The following is a 14453-nucleotide window of genomic DNA, read 5'->3' on the forward strand; positions in this document are numbered from 1 at the left end:
GTAGGGGTTGGGTGAGGACATGGGAGAAAGTTAGCTGGTTCTGTGACATAGCTGCAATTGGTTAAAAAATGAACTTAAGTCCGTAATCAATGCATTCATTTCATGTATTATAACTTGAAAATGTCCCTTATAATCAGACTGGCATATAAGTAGAGCTCTGAGCAGTGTTCCCCTAATCATCTTCTGTGTGGACCTCAGAGGTTGCTGTGCGACAGCGACCTTTGGAATGGGAAGTCAGTGCTGTGTTCCATATCGGCACACTGATCACTGTCAAACAGAGCGTCCGAGCGGCTGTACCAACCCTGAGGTAACAGTGGTCACAAGCAAATGATCGATCCATTTGTATTTAGGGATATTAGTAAATTTGCCACCAATCCACAGTGATTGGTTTCTCCAGTCAAAGGTTATATCTGCACTGACTGAATACTTAATTACTCTACAAAAACCCTTTCATTTTTGCTGACCTAGAGGATGTGCCCCCATCACTTTTAAATGTGTACAATACCAGATTAAGTCCAGTATTTCCAACACAGTATGTTCTCTATTTTGTCAAATGCTTCATTTGAGGTGCTGAATCACATGTTGTGTGATTTTGGGGAAGAGTAAAGACTTATATTTGTATTGCACGCTTCATGACCTCAGGATGTACCTCAGTGTTTTACAGCCAGATCAGTACATTTGATTTCTAGTCACTGTTGAAATTTAGAAAACTCAATTACAAATTTACACACAGCAAGATCCAACAAACTGCATTGGACTATGGCAAGATATTCTGCTAACGGATTTTTAAAGAATGGCCAAATGTTGCCTTAACAAGATTGTATTATACATCCATTAAACTAGATATATGAGAGGCATACATAGGCAGAGAATCTGTTTTTACAGAAGGGAAAGAATCCTACAGTAAGTGGGAGAGTCAGTTTTTGACTTTGTATTTTGTGCAATGAAATTATAAAGAGTATTTAAGAACTAGAATGACAGTCTTTGAATGTACAATCCATCCATGAAATTTCCTTCTCCTTCAGGTAGTGCTGAGATCTGATGTAGCTTTAGCATTACAATACCACCTTGCAAACTTGAATTATAAATTTTTATATGTGTTGAAATTAAATATTATGTTCCAGGGAAAATTGATGCACCAGAAATTCTTAACTTACATGGCTTTCCCTCTAAGTGAACACCGTTTACGTTAACTAGTTTGTCTCAACATTGTAGACACAGTAGGAGTCTTGATTTGAGTATGTACACAGTTATAAAATTCCTATGCTGGAATCTGCAATTTTGAAATGATTATAGCATGGCTAATTTTTAAGATGTTGCACATATATAAACACTTGAATTGGCGGTGAATGTTACTGTTTGTCTTAAATTCTGCACGTAATTTTATTTTACAACCAGGAACCAACAGAAGAAAAGAACATCAATGCTCGAAGTGGCCACCTCATTGTCTGTATCCTCCCTATAAGCAGAATGTCACCTGATCCTTTTCTGTCCAGCAGGTAGTAGCAGTGAAGAGGAAGAAGAGGAGGATGCAAGTGATTTTGTCACGGTGGAGTTTGATGATGGTGACGTGGGGCGAATTTCTCTGTCAAATATCCGTCTCCTCCCTCCAGATTATAAAATCCAGTGTGAGTAATGGTGTTATACTATCATTTGATCGTAGAATGTTGACATACAATTTATATCTTTGAACTTGGAAAATCTCCCAAACATCTAACTCTGAAGGCAATGTTTTGTAAATTGGAAATGTATATTATTATTTCATAAATCTAGCCCAAGGACAGCTGAGAATTATTTGGGTGCTTTGTAAAAATATTATTTTATACTGCAAGTCACATTAACATTAAGATTAAGACTAAATCAACACATTAAAGACATGTCACTATGCAAGTTATTCCCACCTCCTTGGCAGTGTTAACCTTTCCTCTCAGAGATAGTTCACAGGCGGCAGCCACACTTTGATTCCTTGCCCAGCAACCAATTTTCATGTATAAGCTACAGCAGTCAACGTTGACTGGCTATGTCAGCACAGCAGAGCATCACCCATTTCTTCACTCAGAACCCAAACATGTGCAGAGCCAGAAATGAGCTCAGACTACTAGCTAGGAACAGGAACTGATATCTCTCCTCTAGTTCAAGGAGCAATGATAATTTCAGAACAACTACCATCATCCAGGCTGAGGTAAGTGAGTCAGAACATACCACAAGTTGCATTGTATCTGAGGCCTCCCCAAGCTATGTGGCTCAGTGATTTGTTCCATCACTCAATCATTATGCTAGCCTTTAGAGTCATAGAGATGTACAGCATGGAAACAGACCTTTCAGTCCAACCCGTCTATACCGACCAGATATCCCAACCCAATCTAGTCCTTTACTATATCTTTGAAAGACACCCAAGTATACTTTGTAGACCATAATGTAGATACTAGCAGTGAATGAGTGACTCTCTGAGAAGAGTAAGGAGCCATAATTCATTAATACCCACAAGCATGTGTATGAGTTTTATGTCTTATTCGACTGAGCAAATGATTACCGTATCCCACTCTCCAGTGACGTAATTATTCCTGCTTGTCAAAATATTGATAAAAAAGCTGTTAATGGAAGGATATAAAAATCTATCATGTACTTCTAAGCTGTTGAAATCATGTTTGCTTAGTACAGCAATAATATTAAAATATTATAATTATGTATACTAGTTAATAAAGTTGATAAATAATCCTCTTCTTTCTAATCTGAACGTGAATTTCTTTTTGAGTTTTGTCTACCCCAACTCCCTTCCTCCTCCAACACATTAGTTCCTTGCTGGACTAGGGTTTCATGGGTCCTGGGCATCCATGTAGTTGGTGACCAAGTAGCAGTCTAAGCCATGCATATCAGCTTGATATCCATCATTACAAAGCCTAGTGCTGTCCTTATGGTTAGATTATCAAGCGGGGTACAATAAATGGTGATTTGGACCAAGAAACATGGCTGATTTCCCCCGAGACTCCAAGGAAGCCTGAGGCCAATTTCCATGGTGATCCCTTCCCATTGGCAGCATGGATCAGCTTTTGAATCTGAATAGCTCCGTTTGTGGATATGGGTCTGAAATGTTGTCAGTTTGGACATTTAACGTAGTATTCCAGGTTAGTGTGGGTACTAGACTAAATTGGGTTGCTTAGATTTTTTAAGTATTGGATTTCCAAGGTTGTTTAGGTAGTAATGTGATTAAGGTACTGGATTTCCAAAAAAATATACTAGGCTTATTTAAACAAATACATCAGATTTATGCATAAGACAGAACTTGTACAGTGATTTATGTTTAGATTGAAGAAGAACACTACATTAAACTCCAATGATCTTGAATTTAAGTTTCCATAGTTAGGCAGAAGACTTGAAGTATTAAAAGCAACGTGTCAAAAAAAACCAACTTGTTGATGTTTATCTTCCATGTACAGGTACAGAGCCTTCCCCTGCACTGCTGGTATCTAATGGGAGACTCCGGGTTAGGAAGTTGCCCAGTGAGAAGCGAGAAATTGCAGAAAGCAGCCAGAATCACACATTGAATGGGAAAAATTCTTCAGAATTAAGCAAAAACTGTGGCAAGAAGACTTCAGTAAAAGGGAAAGCTGGTGAGTTTATCTTTACTCAGCATGAATCTAATTGTAACACTGCAAATTAAAGTTATGTTTGCAGACACCCAGGATCAAGCAGAGTAACAGCAGTATTTCCTGTAGAGATATTTAAACAAAGAATGACAAATACCTAATAATGAAAGAAAAGAGTACATCAGGTAAGAAAAATAGTGTTGAACAAAGTAGCAATTTTATTTTAATTTTTAAAAATCAGTTTAATATTGCACATATGCGTAGATATGTGCAGTTAGAAACAATTGGCAATGAGTATGTACAATCAGCACTATTGTCAGATCCAGGGAGTCAGCAGACACATTGATAATTTAATGCTGCAGCAATACCACAATATTTTCAAGAGGGGTGAGTTCTTTCCATTTTCCTTATTTGTGTAATTTATCGATACTGTGGGTTGTGAGGAACCTGGATTGTCAGCACAATTTCTTCATTAATTGCCACAAACAGAAAGAATCTCTTCTTAACAAAACATTCTGACCCTTGATTTGCTGCAGTGGGGTTTTGAAAATTGTTTTACAAAGTGTGAAATTTGTGGACAAACTCTGAAGTTCATTGAGAACAGATCAATGAATTTATTTTCATCAAGGAAATTGCATCAGTACGCATGGCAAGAGATTCTCTGTATCAAACATCCAGTAGATATGGGTCCTATGCAACAGAGGATCAGTTGGTATTATTGATGTTGAAAGGAAACTGAAAGACAAAGTTCAAATACCATATATGCTCATGTATAAGTTGAATTTATGAGACCAGTCTTTTTAGGCAAAAGTAATAAAGAAAATAATAAAAGCACAATACTGTAGATAGTGGAGATCTGAAATAAAAACAGAGAATGCTAGAGAAATGCAGCAGGTCTGGCAGTATCTGGAGAGTGACTGTTTTGAGTCTGATATGGCCCTCCTTCCAAATTGTTGAAAAGTTTTCAAGGGGTTCACATATTTTTGACTTTGACAATGGTTGTTGTTTTGAAAACAGTAAAAAGTAGTAATACAAAATAATTCATAATAATTTTTACTCATAAACAGATCACTTTAATAACTTGGCTAAATAAAACAAAATATAAATATAGAAACATTTTGAGCATTTATTTACCAGCATCCATCTTCATTTATTTATACATTAACAATGAAATCAAAACATCAATGTCTTCAGAATTATACTTTGCTTCTGAACTTTTCAGGTTTTGATCCATAAAAGACTAACAGCGACTCGCACTATGCATAAGAAAATTACAAGGTGTTAGGCCAAAAATATAATAGGGGTATTTTACACAAGATCAACTCTTACACATGTGTATATGCAATTTTCTGCACTAATGCAAGTGAGAAATATTACCATAAAGTACTTTCTCATTTATGGCATAAGGAGTCAGATGAAGCAACTCTAAGACAAACGTAGCCTGCTCAGATGCAGAATAAAGAGCCCGCTACCTTAGCAGAAGATTTTGTTTCACTACATCTGTATGGGATTGCCAAATTACGAACAGGGGTGTGCTGCAGGCCATTCACCTTTAGAAACTAGACTGAAGCATTTTGTGTAAGACTCTTACAACAGTCAGAGGAGATTTTCATCTCATCCTTCTAGCCCGGATTTGAACTCAGCTGCCTAAGGTAAAACACCTGTATTTAATCTATTGCGCCACCCAATCCTCTGGAAGAGAAAATTTGATAGTAGCTAAAATGTAACCAAATCCTTCTCATAGTTACCTACGTTTGTTCAAAAGCTTGGATACATTTTGAAGCACAATCACACTTTCCTGTTAACATTTAAGTTCTGCTACCAGTTAAGGTGATAATATTATGATATGTATTACTTACTTATTATCACAGAATCACAGTCTCAGAAAATCAAACATAGATAAATTACTAAGTTCGAAGTAGTTCAGAAGAAAAAAGTTGCCACTTCTATGCATTGAGCAACACATGAGTTTGGCTATTGGATGAATTTTGTAAAGTTATTACAGTGCCAGCACAAGTCAGATTACAACGGAACTAGTACGTAAACAAAGAGCTGGTAATGTGCTGGGGTTTCTACATTGGAGTGGGATCAAATCGGACAACAGACCTGACAAAATCATTGTGGGGAAGGAAGTAACAAATCTTCTTCTGGCAGTGTGCATGATTCACTTCATTGCATTGGCCAGGATAGCAGATAGTGTTCAGTTTATGCAGACAGCTCTGCAAAGCTTCACTTTGACTCTGTGTATACAGCAAGGCTTTTTCATCAGTCAAGCAATTGCAATAAATGTAAATTAAGTCAAGGTTGCAAGAGGAAGTTGGCTTGAATGTACAACAGAAGGGAATAGCCACTCCTACACTCACTTCTTCACGCCAAAGTAGCTAAGAGCAACAAACAGGCAAAAACAGTAGTGCCTGTAAAAAAAGCCATGAAAGAATGGTGCAATATTAAATGCACTTTCAGTTTTCACATAGGAAAGCAAATTTAATTGAATGGTTAAAGGGATCTTATACTTTTAAATGTGGCATTCAATTGGCAAAGGTGCTGTTATACATGAAGAATAGTTCCCACTGTTGTCCATCAATTGATGTGGGCTCGCAATGGCCTTCAATAAATGATGTTGGACAATAGAATAGCAACGCTTTTACAATGACATCACAAAAACAGACAGTTGCAACTCACAGCTGTGCTCAGTATGTGCATAGTAACACAATGTTAAGTCCCATGATAATTGTTTAGTACTTCCCTCCCATTGTGATTCATGCAAAGCAGGCAAGTCCTACCCTGTTCCAGGATATGCCCCCATTAAATTTTTTTCTCTCACTTTGCCAAGCAGAGCACAGAATAAGAATTAAAGCTAACAAATCGGGTTTATTTGCAGTACAAACAAAACAGTTTCTTCACTTTCTTTCCAGAACAGACACAGGCTGTACTGCCAGTTATTGAAAGACACACAATGCTACACTTCTTTGCACGAATGACTCCTTATGATCTGATGTAGGCTGCCCAGGCCCAGATTTTAACTCTAAACCAATTGTTGGCAGGAGTGCCATTAGAAACTCACCCATAGTTTTGGAAATGAAGCTTGGAGTGTTTTAACTCCTGCCATTGACTGGTGGAGGTGCTGGGAACAGAGCAAGGTTGAGTGAGCCCATCAACTAATCCACCTGGCAACATGAGACGAGTATTGGGATCAGTGCAGGGCCATAACAACAGGGCGGGGATGATCTGTATGAGGAGAATCATTAGGTGGTAAACTTGAGTCCTGGAAAAGTGATCCTATTCATCCAGGCACAACAAGGAAATAATATTTAAAATTCTTTTAAAATATTTTTGGGCCCCTTCTAACTCAATCCAGGATATTCCAGAGAAAACCTCTTCTCACTACTGCCCTCCTGACACGGGTACCAGCCACACAAATTAAAGTCCCAATACCATCACTAAGAGCTGGATGCACATGGGCTAAAGAAGGATCCCACCAACATCAGTAGAGTGCCCTTGTTGTCTAATCAGGAGAGCAGTTGATATTTTTAACTTTGTCAGCTCCAGGCTTTTGGTAAATACCATTGGCAATTTTAACTGTTCAGTCACCAAGTTAATCCTCAAAAGAATTGTGCAGTTGTCTTTAATTTCTTACTCAGCCCCATAATTGTTCGCATGTAGTTTTACTATATATTTAAACATTTTGACAAGTTCTCACTCCTGTATTGTGACTTACCATGAAAAGAATATCAGTACTCATCAGGTTCCCATTGTCCTTCTCACATGTCCGTGTGCCAAACAGTGTCACAGAATCACCACTTCACTATGGCTTTTGCATAACAAACGTAGCTCTGTCACAGTTTACATGTCTCAAGTAGAGTAATTTTGTTATTAAATAGTTAAAATATTTACTCCCAATTGGTTTGTTTGAACTAGTATCAACTTCAGTCTGAAGACGTTGGGAAGCAGTTGCGTTAGTTTTTGTAACTGTCTCTATCATTTCCGGTTAGGAAGGCGTGGTTTCCAAACTCTGGAACCATCAGCTTAGATTTACCTCTCCCTATTTTAAATCCACCCCCAAATCTTGCAATTGATCCTCTCTTCTCAACTGTTTGTCCTAGACCAGGAGGAAAGTTAGATCGAGGAAACCCAACATAGGGTCATACAGTATTGAAACAGTCCCTTTGGTCTAACTAGTCCATGCCAACCATGTTCCCAAACTAAACTAATCTCACCTACCTAATCCCTCCACACCTTCCCTATTCATGTACTTCTCCAAATGTCTTTTAAGTATTGTAACTGTACCTACATCCATGACTTTCTCTAGCAATTCATTCCACACATGAACCACTGTGTATAAAACAAAATTGCCTTATGTAAAACTTTCTCCTCTCACCTTAAAAGTATGCCCCTAGTTTTGAACTTCCTCACTCTAGGGAGAAGATCCTTGTTATTACCCTTATCTGTGCCCCTCATGATTTTATAGAACAAAGAGACCCTAGAGTGCAGGTTCATAGCTCCTTGAAAGTGGAGTCGCAGGTAGATAGGATAGTGAAGAAGGCGTTTGGTATTCTTTCCTTTATTGGTCAGAGTATTGAGTACAGGAGTTGGGAGGTCATGTTGCGGCTGTACAGGACATTGGTTGGGCCACTGTTGGAATATTGCGTGCAATTCTGGTCTCCTTCCTATCGGAAAAATTGTGAAACTTGAAAGGGTTCAGAAAAGATGTACAAGGATGTTGCCAGGGTTGGAGGATTTGAGCTATAGGGAGAGGCTGAACAGGCTGGGGCTGTTTTCCCTGGAGCGTCAGAGGCTGAGGGGTGACCTTATAGAGGTTTACAGAATTATGAGGGGCAAGGATTGTGTAAATAGGCAAAGTCTTTTCCCTGGGGTTGGGGAGTTCAGAACTAGAGGGCATAGATTTAAGGTGAGAGGGGAAAGATGTAAAAGAGACCTACAGGGCAAATGTTTCACACAGAGGGTGGTACGTGTATGGAATGAGCTGCCAGAGGAAGTGGTGGAGGCTGGTACAATTGCAACATTTAAGAGGCATTTGGATGGGTATATGAATAGGAAGGGTTTGGAGAGATATGGGCCGGGTGCTGCCAGGCGGGATTAGATTGGGTTGGGATATCTGGTCAGCATGGATGAGTTGGACCGAAGGGTCTGTTTCCATGCTGTACATCTTTATGACTCTATGACTATAACCACTTAACCTCCTCTGCTTCAGTCTCTCCAGCATATTTTTAGATCTCAAACACTCCATTGTGGAGAGCCTGTACAACTGCTGAGTTGTGCACTTGTCTTTTATTCATTCAAGGGACAGCATTTATTGCCCATCCCTAATTGCCCAGGGGTTAGTTAAGAGTCAATCACATTGCTGTGAGTCTGGAGTCACATAACCCAGACCATGTAAGATGACAGTTTCCTTCCCTAAAAGACATTAGTAAACTAGATGGGTTTCCCCTGCAACAATCAATGGTGATTTCATCATTAAACTTTTAATTCCAGACTTTTTTTGAATTGAATTGAATCCCCACCATCTATCATGGCAGATTTGAACCCAGGTCCTCAGAACACTAACTGGATCTCTGGATTAATAGTGTAGTGATAGTCTGACGAAGTCGTCAACTCCTCTGTGTCATCATGTGGGCTACAAGTTGCTGATACAAACTGGAGGAATGGTTTAGGATCTTTTGACAGTATGAACCAAATGAGCATGAGTGAGTGAAAAGCATATTGATCTAACAAAAATAGGGCACACATATTGAAGGATATATTTCATAATATTCATTTAGAACAATTGGGAATCAAGGCGTGTTATTTTCAGTTCTTTATTATGTCACTGTGAATGTAGAAGATTTAATTATGCTGTAATTTGTTTATTTCATGTCTGTGTTACATTTGGGGCTGAAACCCTTGAGTTAGTAAAGTGTCTCCTGATATATATTGACATGGGAAATCTTGCTTTGAAATAAGTTGTTTTGATTTAAAGAATGGTTTCCAGGAATATATCCATTCCTTAAAATGGAATATACCTGTATCCTGTTTATGCTTTCCACACATGTTGGAACCAAAACTGTGTACTTTGGTCTGAGGTTCAGACTGTAGTCGTTCAGCACCAAAGAAGTAAAAAGTATTTGGGTTTTTTGTGTTCTAAAAGGTATATTTACTACATATGTAAACAATCACTGTCTTTGTTATGGATTTAACAGTAGATGTAAGGGTATCTGGACTTCACTGATAACTTGCTGCTTACAGCCATTAGAACCTGTATTGTATGAGCAACTACTCATTGGAAATCTTTTACCCTAAACTGTATCAAGTGTTAAAGGGACAGTTGTCTGTTTCTGACCAATAAACTGGTGAACTAGTTACCACCCTCTTAACAGGTGTTCAAACTAGCATTTCATAATATTAAATGCCTCACAATATTTTATACAAGTGATAAAAGCAACTCAGTGAAATGAAGCTTGTACATGCAAGGCCTATTTATCAGGGCTTAGCAGATCTATAAATAATTGCAGGAATTTTTTAGCATAAGGAACATGAATATTCAATAGTAACTTTTTACAAAACAGTTATCTATCTAGAGATTTCCACGACTGTCATTTATATAGAGGGATGATTGATTGCCTTGCAATAATATTATTTGATTCTCAATTGAAATTATACAAGAGTAATTGTTTGCTGTTTTCCTTTGCAAAAAGGTAAAGGAGTTTTGAATACCGAAGTTTCAACGTTGCTGAAAGCAGGGCACATGCTCAGTAAAAAGACAGATGTACTAATAAATTGGCCAGGGATCATCCAGACAAAGAAAAGGAATTCCAGTAAGAGTACGACTGCTTTAGAAAACCTGTTTCAATTGAATGGCAGCACAAAGAGAATGAAGGGTAAAGAACGGTTCCTTCCAGTGCAAGGCCTTCCTCCTCCAATTTTTAGTGGCGGCTTTGAAGTCGACTCTTTCAGCAGCATTGCCAACACCTTTGCTTCCTTTGGAAGCAGTTCAAGTCTTGCACCAAATCCTAAGGCCCTAAAGTACAGAAGAGTGGAAAAAATGGATGTATCAGTTCCAAAAGGTGGTAAAAGAAAAACAGGAGCAGAATATCTGGTTAAACTAGATCACGAAGGCGTGACATCTCCGAAAACAAAAAATGGAAAAGCCTTGCTCATGAGCGAGAAGGAATTTGGAGGAAAAATTGCTGCTGGCTACTCCCAGTTGAGCAAGGAGCGAAACAGAAGGATCGAACTTCTGAAAGGAAAGCATGCTCAACTTCAGAACCTTCCTATGAGCTTAGCAATGAATGAGTACGCTGGTCAGTCAGAGTTTGGCATGGATTGTGACACTGACAGCCATAGTTCGTACTCTTATGATGAGGAAGAAAATAGAAACTTGCAACAGAGTGTCACATCGAGATTTATGACTAGGCTGTCTGTCTCTTCATCATCTTCTGCATCGTCATCATCTTCAACATCTGGTTCTACCTCCACTTCCAGCTTGTGTTCATCGGACAATGACGATTCATCCTATAGCTCTGATGATGATTCTACAGTCTTGCTGCAGACTTGTATGACACACCCTGTGCCTGCAATGCTGACCCCGTCAGACCCACGACAAACAGAGCCAAAAATGTCGCCACCCTCCTTCTCAGTCAAGTCTGTGATGCCTGCGAATAAGATCAAATTAAAAAGACAGGAAGAATTCCGACTTCAAAAGGCCAAGGAGTTATCAAAGAGACAGAGATTACCATCAGTGGAAAATCGCCCGAAAATCTCCTCCTTTCTCCCAGCTCGACAGCTCTGGAAGTGGTCTGGGAAGCCAACTCAGGTAGATATCAGAGACTTATAATGCTGCTGATAATCGCTCCACTCCCGGTACAGTGATAGGTAAAGTAATCCCTGTGGATATGTGGAGCTGGACCTGAAATTTCCCTTTCAAGTCAATCTCCATGTTCCCTCCAGCCAGGAGAGCAACTGGCCAGGCAATTGATTGACAATATTGTTTTGAGATGGACCTATAGTCAAACATATTAAATATACTGAACTGTACAGAAAAAGGTTTTCCTTGTTTATGTGTGTTCATGGGATGTGCGTGTTGCTGGCTGTGCCAGCTTTTATTGCCTGTCCCTAACTGTCTTCCAGGGAAAGTTGGTGATCTGCCTTCTTTAACTAAGGAGGTGGGAGGTAAGAAGTCTGTCCAAGAATCAGAGAATCATGCAATCAAACAGCATGGAAACAGGCCCTTTGGCCCACCACTTCAGGCCCACTATTAAACTTATGCCTCTGGTCTTAGTCACATCTGCCGTGGGGACAAAATTCTCACGATCTACCTTATCTATGCCTCTCAACACTTTGTATGCCTCAATCAGACTTGCCCTCAGGCTCTTTTGCTCCAGGGAAAACAAACCCAACCTATCCAGTCTCTTATCATAACTGTGACTTTGCATCCAAGGCAACATCCTGGTGAATATTCTGTGCACCCTCTCCTGTGCAAACATGCCCTTCCAATAGTGTGGTGACCAGCACTGCACACAGAATTCCATCTGTAGCCTAAATAATGTCTTATAAAGTTGTAACAACATTTCCTTTCTCCTGTATTCTACGTCCACATGCCTTCTTCACCACCCTGTCTACCTGTGCCAACACTTTCAGGAATCTATGGACTTGGACATCACAGTCCCTTTGTTCCTCAGTACTCTCTAGGGACCCACCATACATTGTGTATATTCTTTCCTTATTAGACCTCCCAAAATGCATCACCTCACACTTACCGGGATTAAACTACATCTGGCATTGCTCTGTCCAATTTACCAGCTGATCAATATCAGACTGTAGCCTAATATACCAGCTGATCAATATCAGCATGAAGCCTAATACCATCTTCTTCACTATTAACAGCATCACCAATTTTCATATTATCCTCAGACTTGCTAGTTATCTTTTCTGCATTCAGATCCAGGTTGTTAATATACATAGCAAACAACAAGGCTCTCAGCACCAATCCCTGTGGTTCTCCACTGATCACAGGCTTCCTTTCACAAACATACCCCTCCACCATCGCACTTTGCTTCCTACTTTCAAGCCAATTTTTGAATCCAGTTTGCCAAGTTTCCTTGGATCCCATGAGCTCTTACCTTTTGGACCAGCCTCCCATGTGGGACCTTGTCAAAGGTCTTATTGATGTCCATTTAAACCATATCAACTGTACTACCCCTCATCAATATATATAGTCACCTTTTCAAAAGCTCAATTAAAGTAGTCAGCCAGGATCTCCCTCTAAAAAATCCATGCTGACTATCCCTGATCAATCCATACCTTTCATCCTGTCTCTCAGAATATTTTCCATTTATTTCCTGGTCTCTGACATGAGACTAACTGGCTTATCCCTGCTGTCTTTCTTAAACAAAAAAAAACACATTAGCTATCCATCAGTCACTGGCACTTCACCTGTAGCCAGTGAATACATTTGTCAGGACCACAGCAATCTCTTCCCTTGCTTCCTATAGCAGCCTGGGACACATCTCATCTGGATCTGGGGATTTGTGCACCTTTATGCCCTCTAAAACACCTAACACCAGGTTCTTATTAATCCTAACAAGTTTTAAAACTTACCATCCCAACTGAAATCCCTGGCTATGATGTACTTCTTCTCTGTGAAGACAATTGAGAAATGTTCATTTAAGACCTCACCCACATCTGGCTCCATACACAGGTTGCCCTTTCGGTCTCTTAATAGGTCCTGCTGTTTTGCTGGTAATCATCTTATTCTTAATATACTTATAAAAAGCCAAGAAGCAGGATGAGAATTTCGAAATGAAGACAATGCCTGGCCAAGACACTGTGTAGGTCAGCAAACACAGCAATGGGCACGAGGGTGACAGGGGAATGGGACTTAGTGTGTGTTAAGATACAGATAACAGTGTTTTCGATAGCATCAAGTTTAAGGAGAGTAGATTAGCCAGGAATGCATTGAAATAGTCAAGCCTAGACAGAATGAAAGCCTGAGTGAAGGTAGCTTTGAAAACAAATTAATTGATTGAAAGCTTTTTTACAAAGCAATAAAAAGGTGAAAAACAGCAGCCCAAATTACAACTCTCCCTGTTATCTTTCCAAGCGACGTCACTAGGACAGAAAACATAGTCATGGTTTGAAGCAGGAAGCTAGTTGACTCTTCCCTCAGTGGTCAAACTGCAAATTATCGTAAGGGGTGAAAATGAAGAACAAAGGAAAGGATGTACTGCAGGTGCTCAGCACTTGTGTGTGAGTTTAGCAAGGCAGTTGTCCTAACTCACTCTACAGATGCTGCCTGACTTGCTGAGTATTTCCAGCATTTCCAGTTTTAAAACGTTCTTAGCTTAGCCTGATTGTTTTCCACAGAGACGAGGGATGAAAGGCAAAGCAAAGAAACTTTACTATAAAGCCATTGTGAGAGGGAAGGAGACAATTTGTGTTGGCGATTGCGCAGTGTTCCTCTCTGTTGGACGCCCAAATCTTCCGTACATTGGCCGGATTGAAAGCATGTGGGAATCCTGGGGAAGCAACATGGTGGTTAAAGTGAAATGGTTTTATCACCCTGAGGAAACAAAATTGGGCAAAAAATGCAACGATGGCAAGGTGAGACCAATTACTGTAGCAACAGGCCACCGTGAGTGTTATTGTGACAATTGATTTTGTTTATAAGATCCAATATTAAAGACTCAAATCCATCATCTTAGTGTACTTCCTTTCTCAGTGTTACACACAATACTAATGCGGGTGCAAGTGGCAACATGCTGACACCTGAATGTAATATTATGATTTTCAAGTTAAGTAACTGTATAAGGAGAGATACACTTCTGCCTTTGTGCCATTGACTTAGGAGCTGTAACTAAATACTAAAGCCAC

At 39.4% G+C, this 14453-nt stretch overlaps 1 protein-coding gene across 6 annotated transcripts in view; it reads left to right on the plus strand.

The window, feature by feature from the left end:
• The window catches only part of bahcc1b (BAH domain and coiled-coil containing 1b), a 248555-nt gene that overhangs the window by 225873 nt on the left and 8229 nt on the right, over positions 1–14453 (plus strand). For 5 of the 6 annotated variants that reach the window (XM_043714770.1, XM_043714775.1, XM_043714769.1 and 2 more), the window contains exons 25-28: positions 1497–1628; positions 3438–3611; positions 10280–11397; positions 13947–14183. In XM_043714770.1, the coding sequence (XP_043570705.1) occupies positions 1497–1628; positions 3438–3611; positions 10280–11397; positions 13947–14183 (1661 nt within the window). The remainder of the gene's footprint in view (positions 1–1496; positions 1629–3437; positions 3612–10279; positions 11398–13946; positions 14184–14453) is intronic. The other variant, XM_043714772.1, reaches the window with a different exon arrangement.

The sequence above is a fragment of the Chiloscyllium plagiosum genome, chromosome 24 (genome assembly GCF_004010195.1).
Source record: "Chiloscyllium plagiosum isolate BGI_BamShark_2017 chromosome 24, ASM401019v2, whole genome shotgun sequence".
NCBI lineage: Eukaryota > Metazoa > Chordata > Chondrichthyes > Orectolobiformes > Hemiscylliidae > Chiloscyllium > Chiloscyllium plagiosum.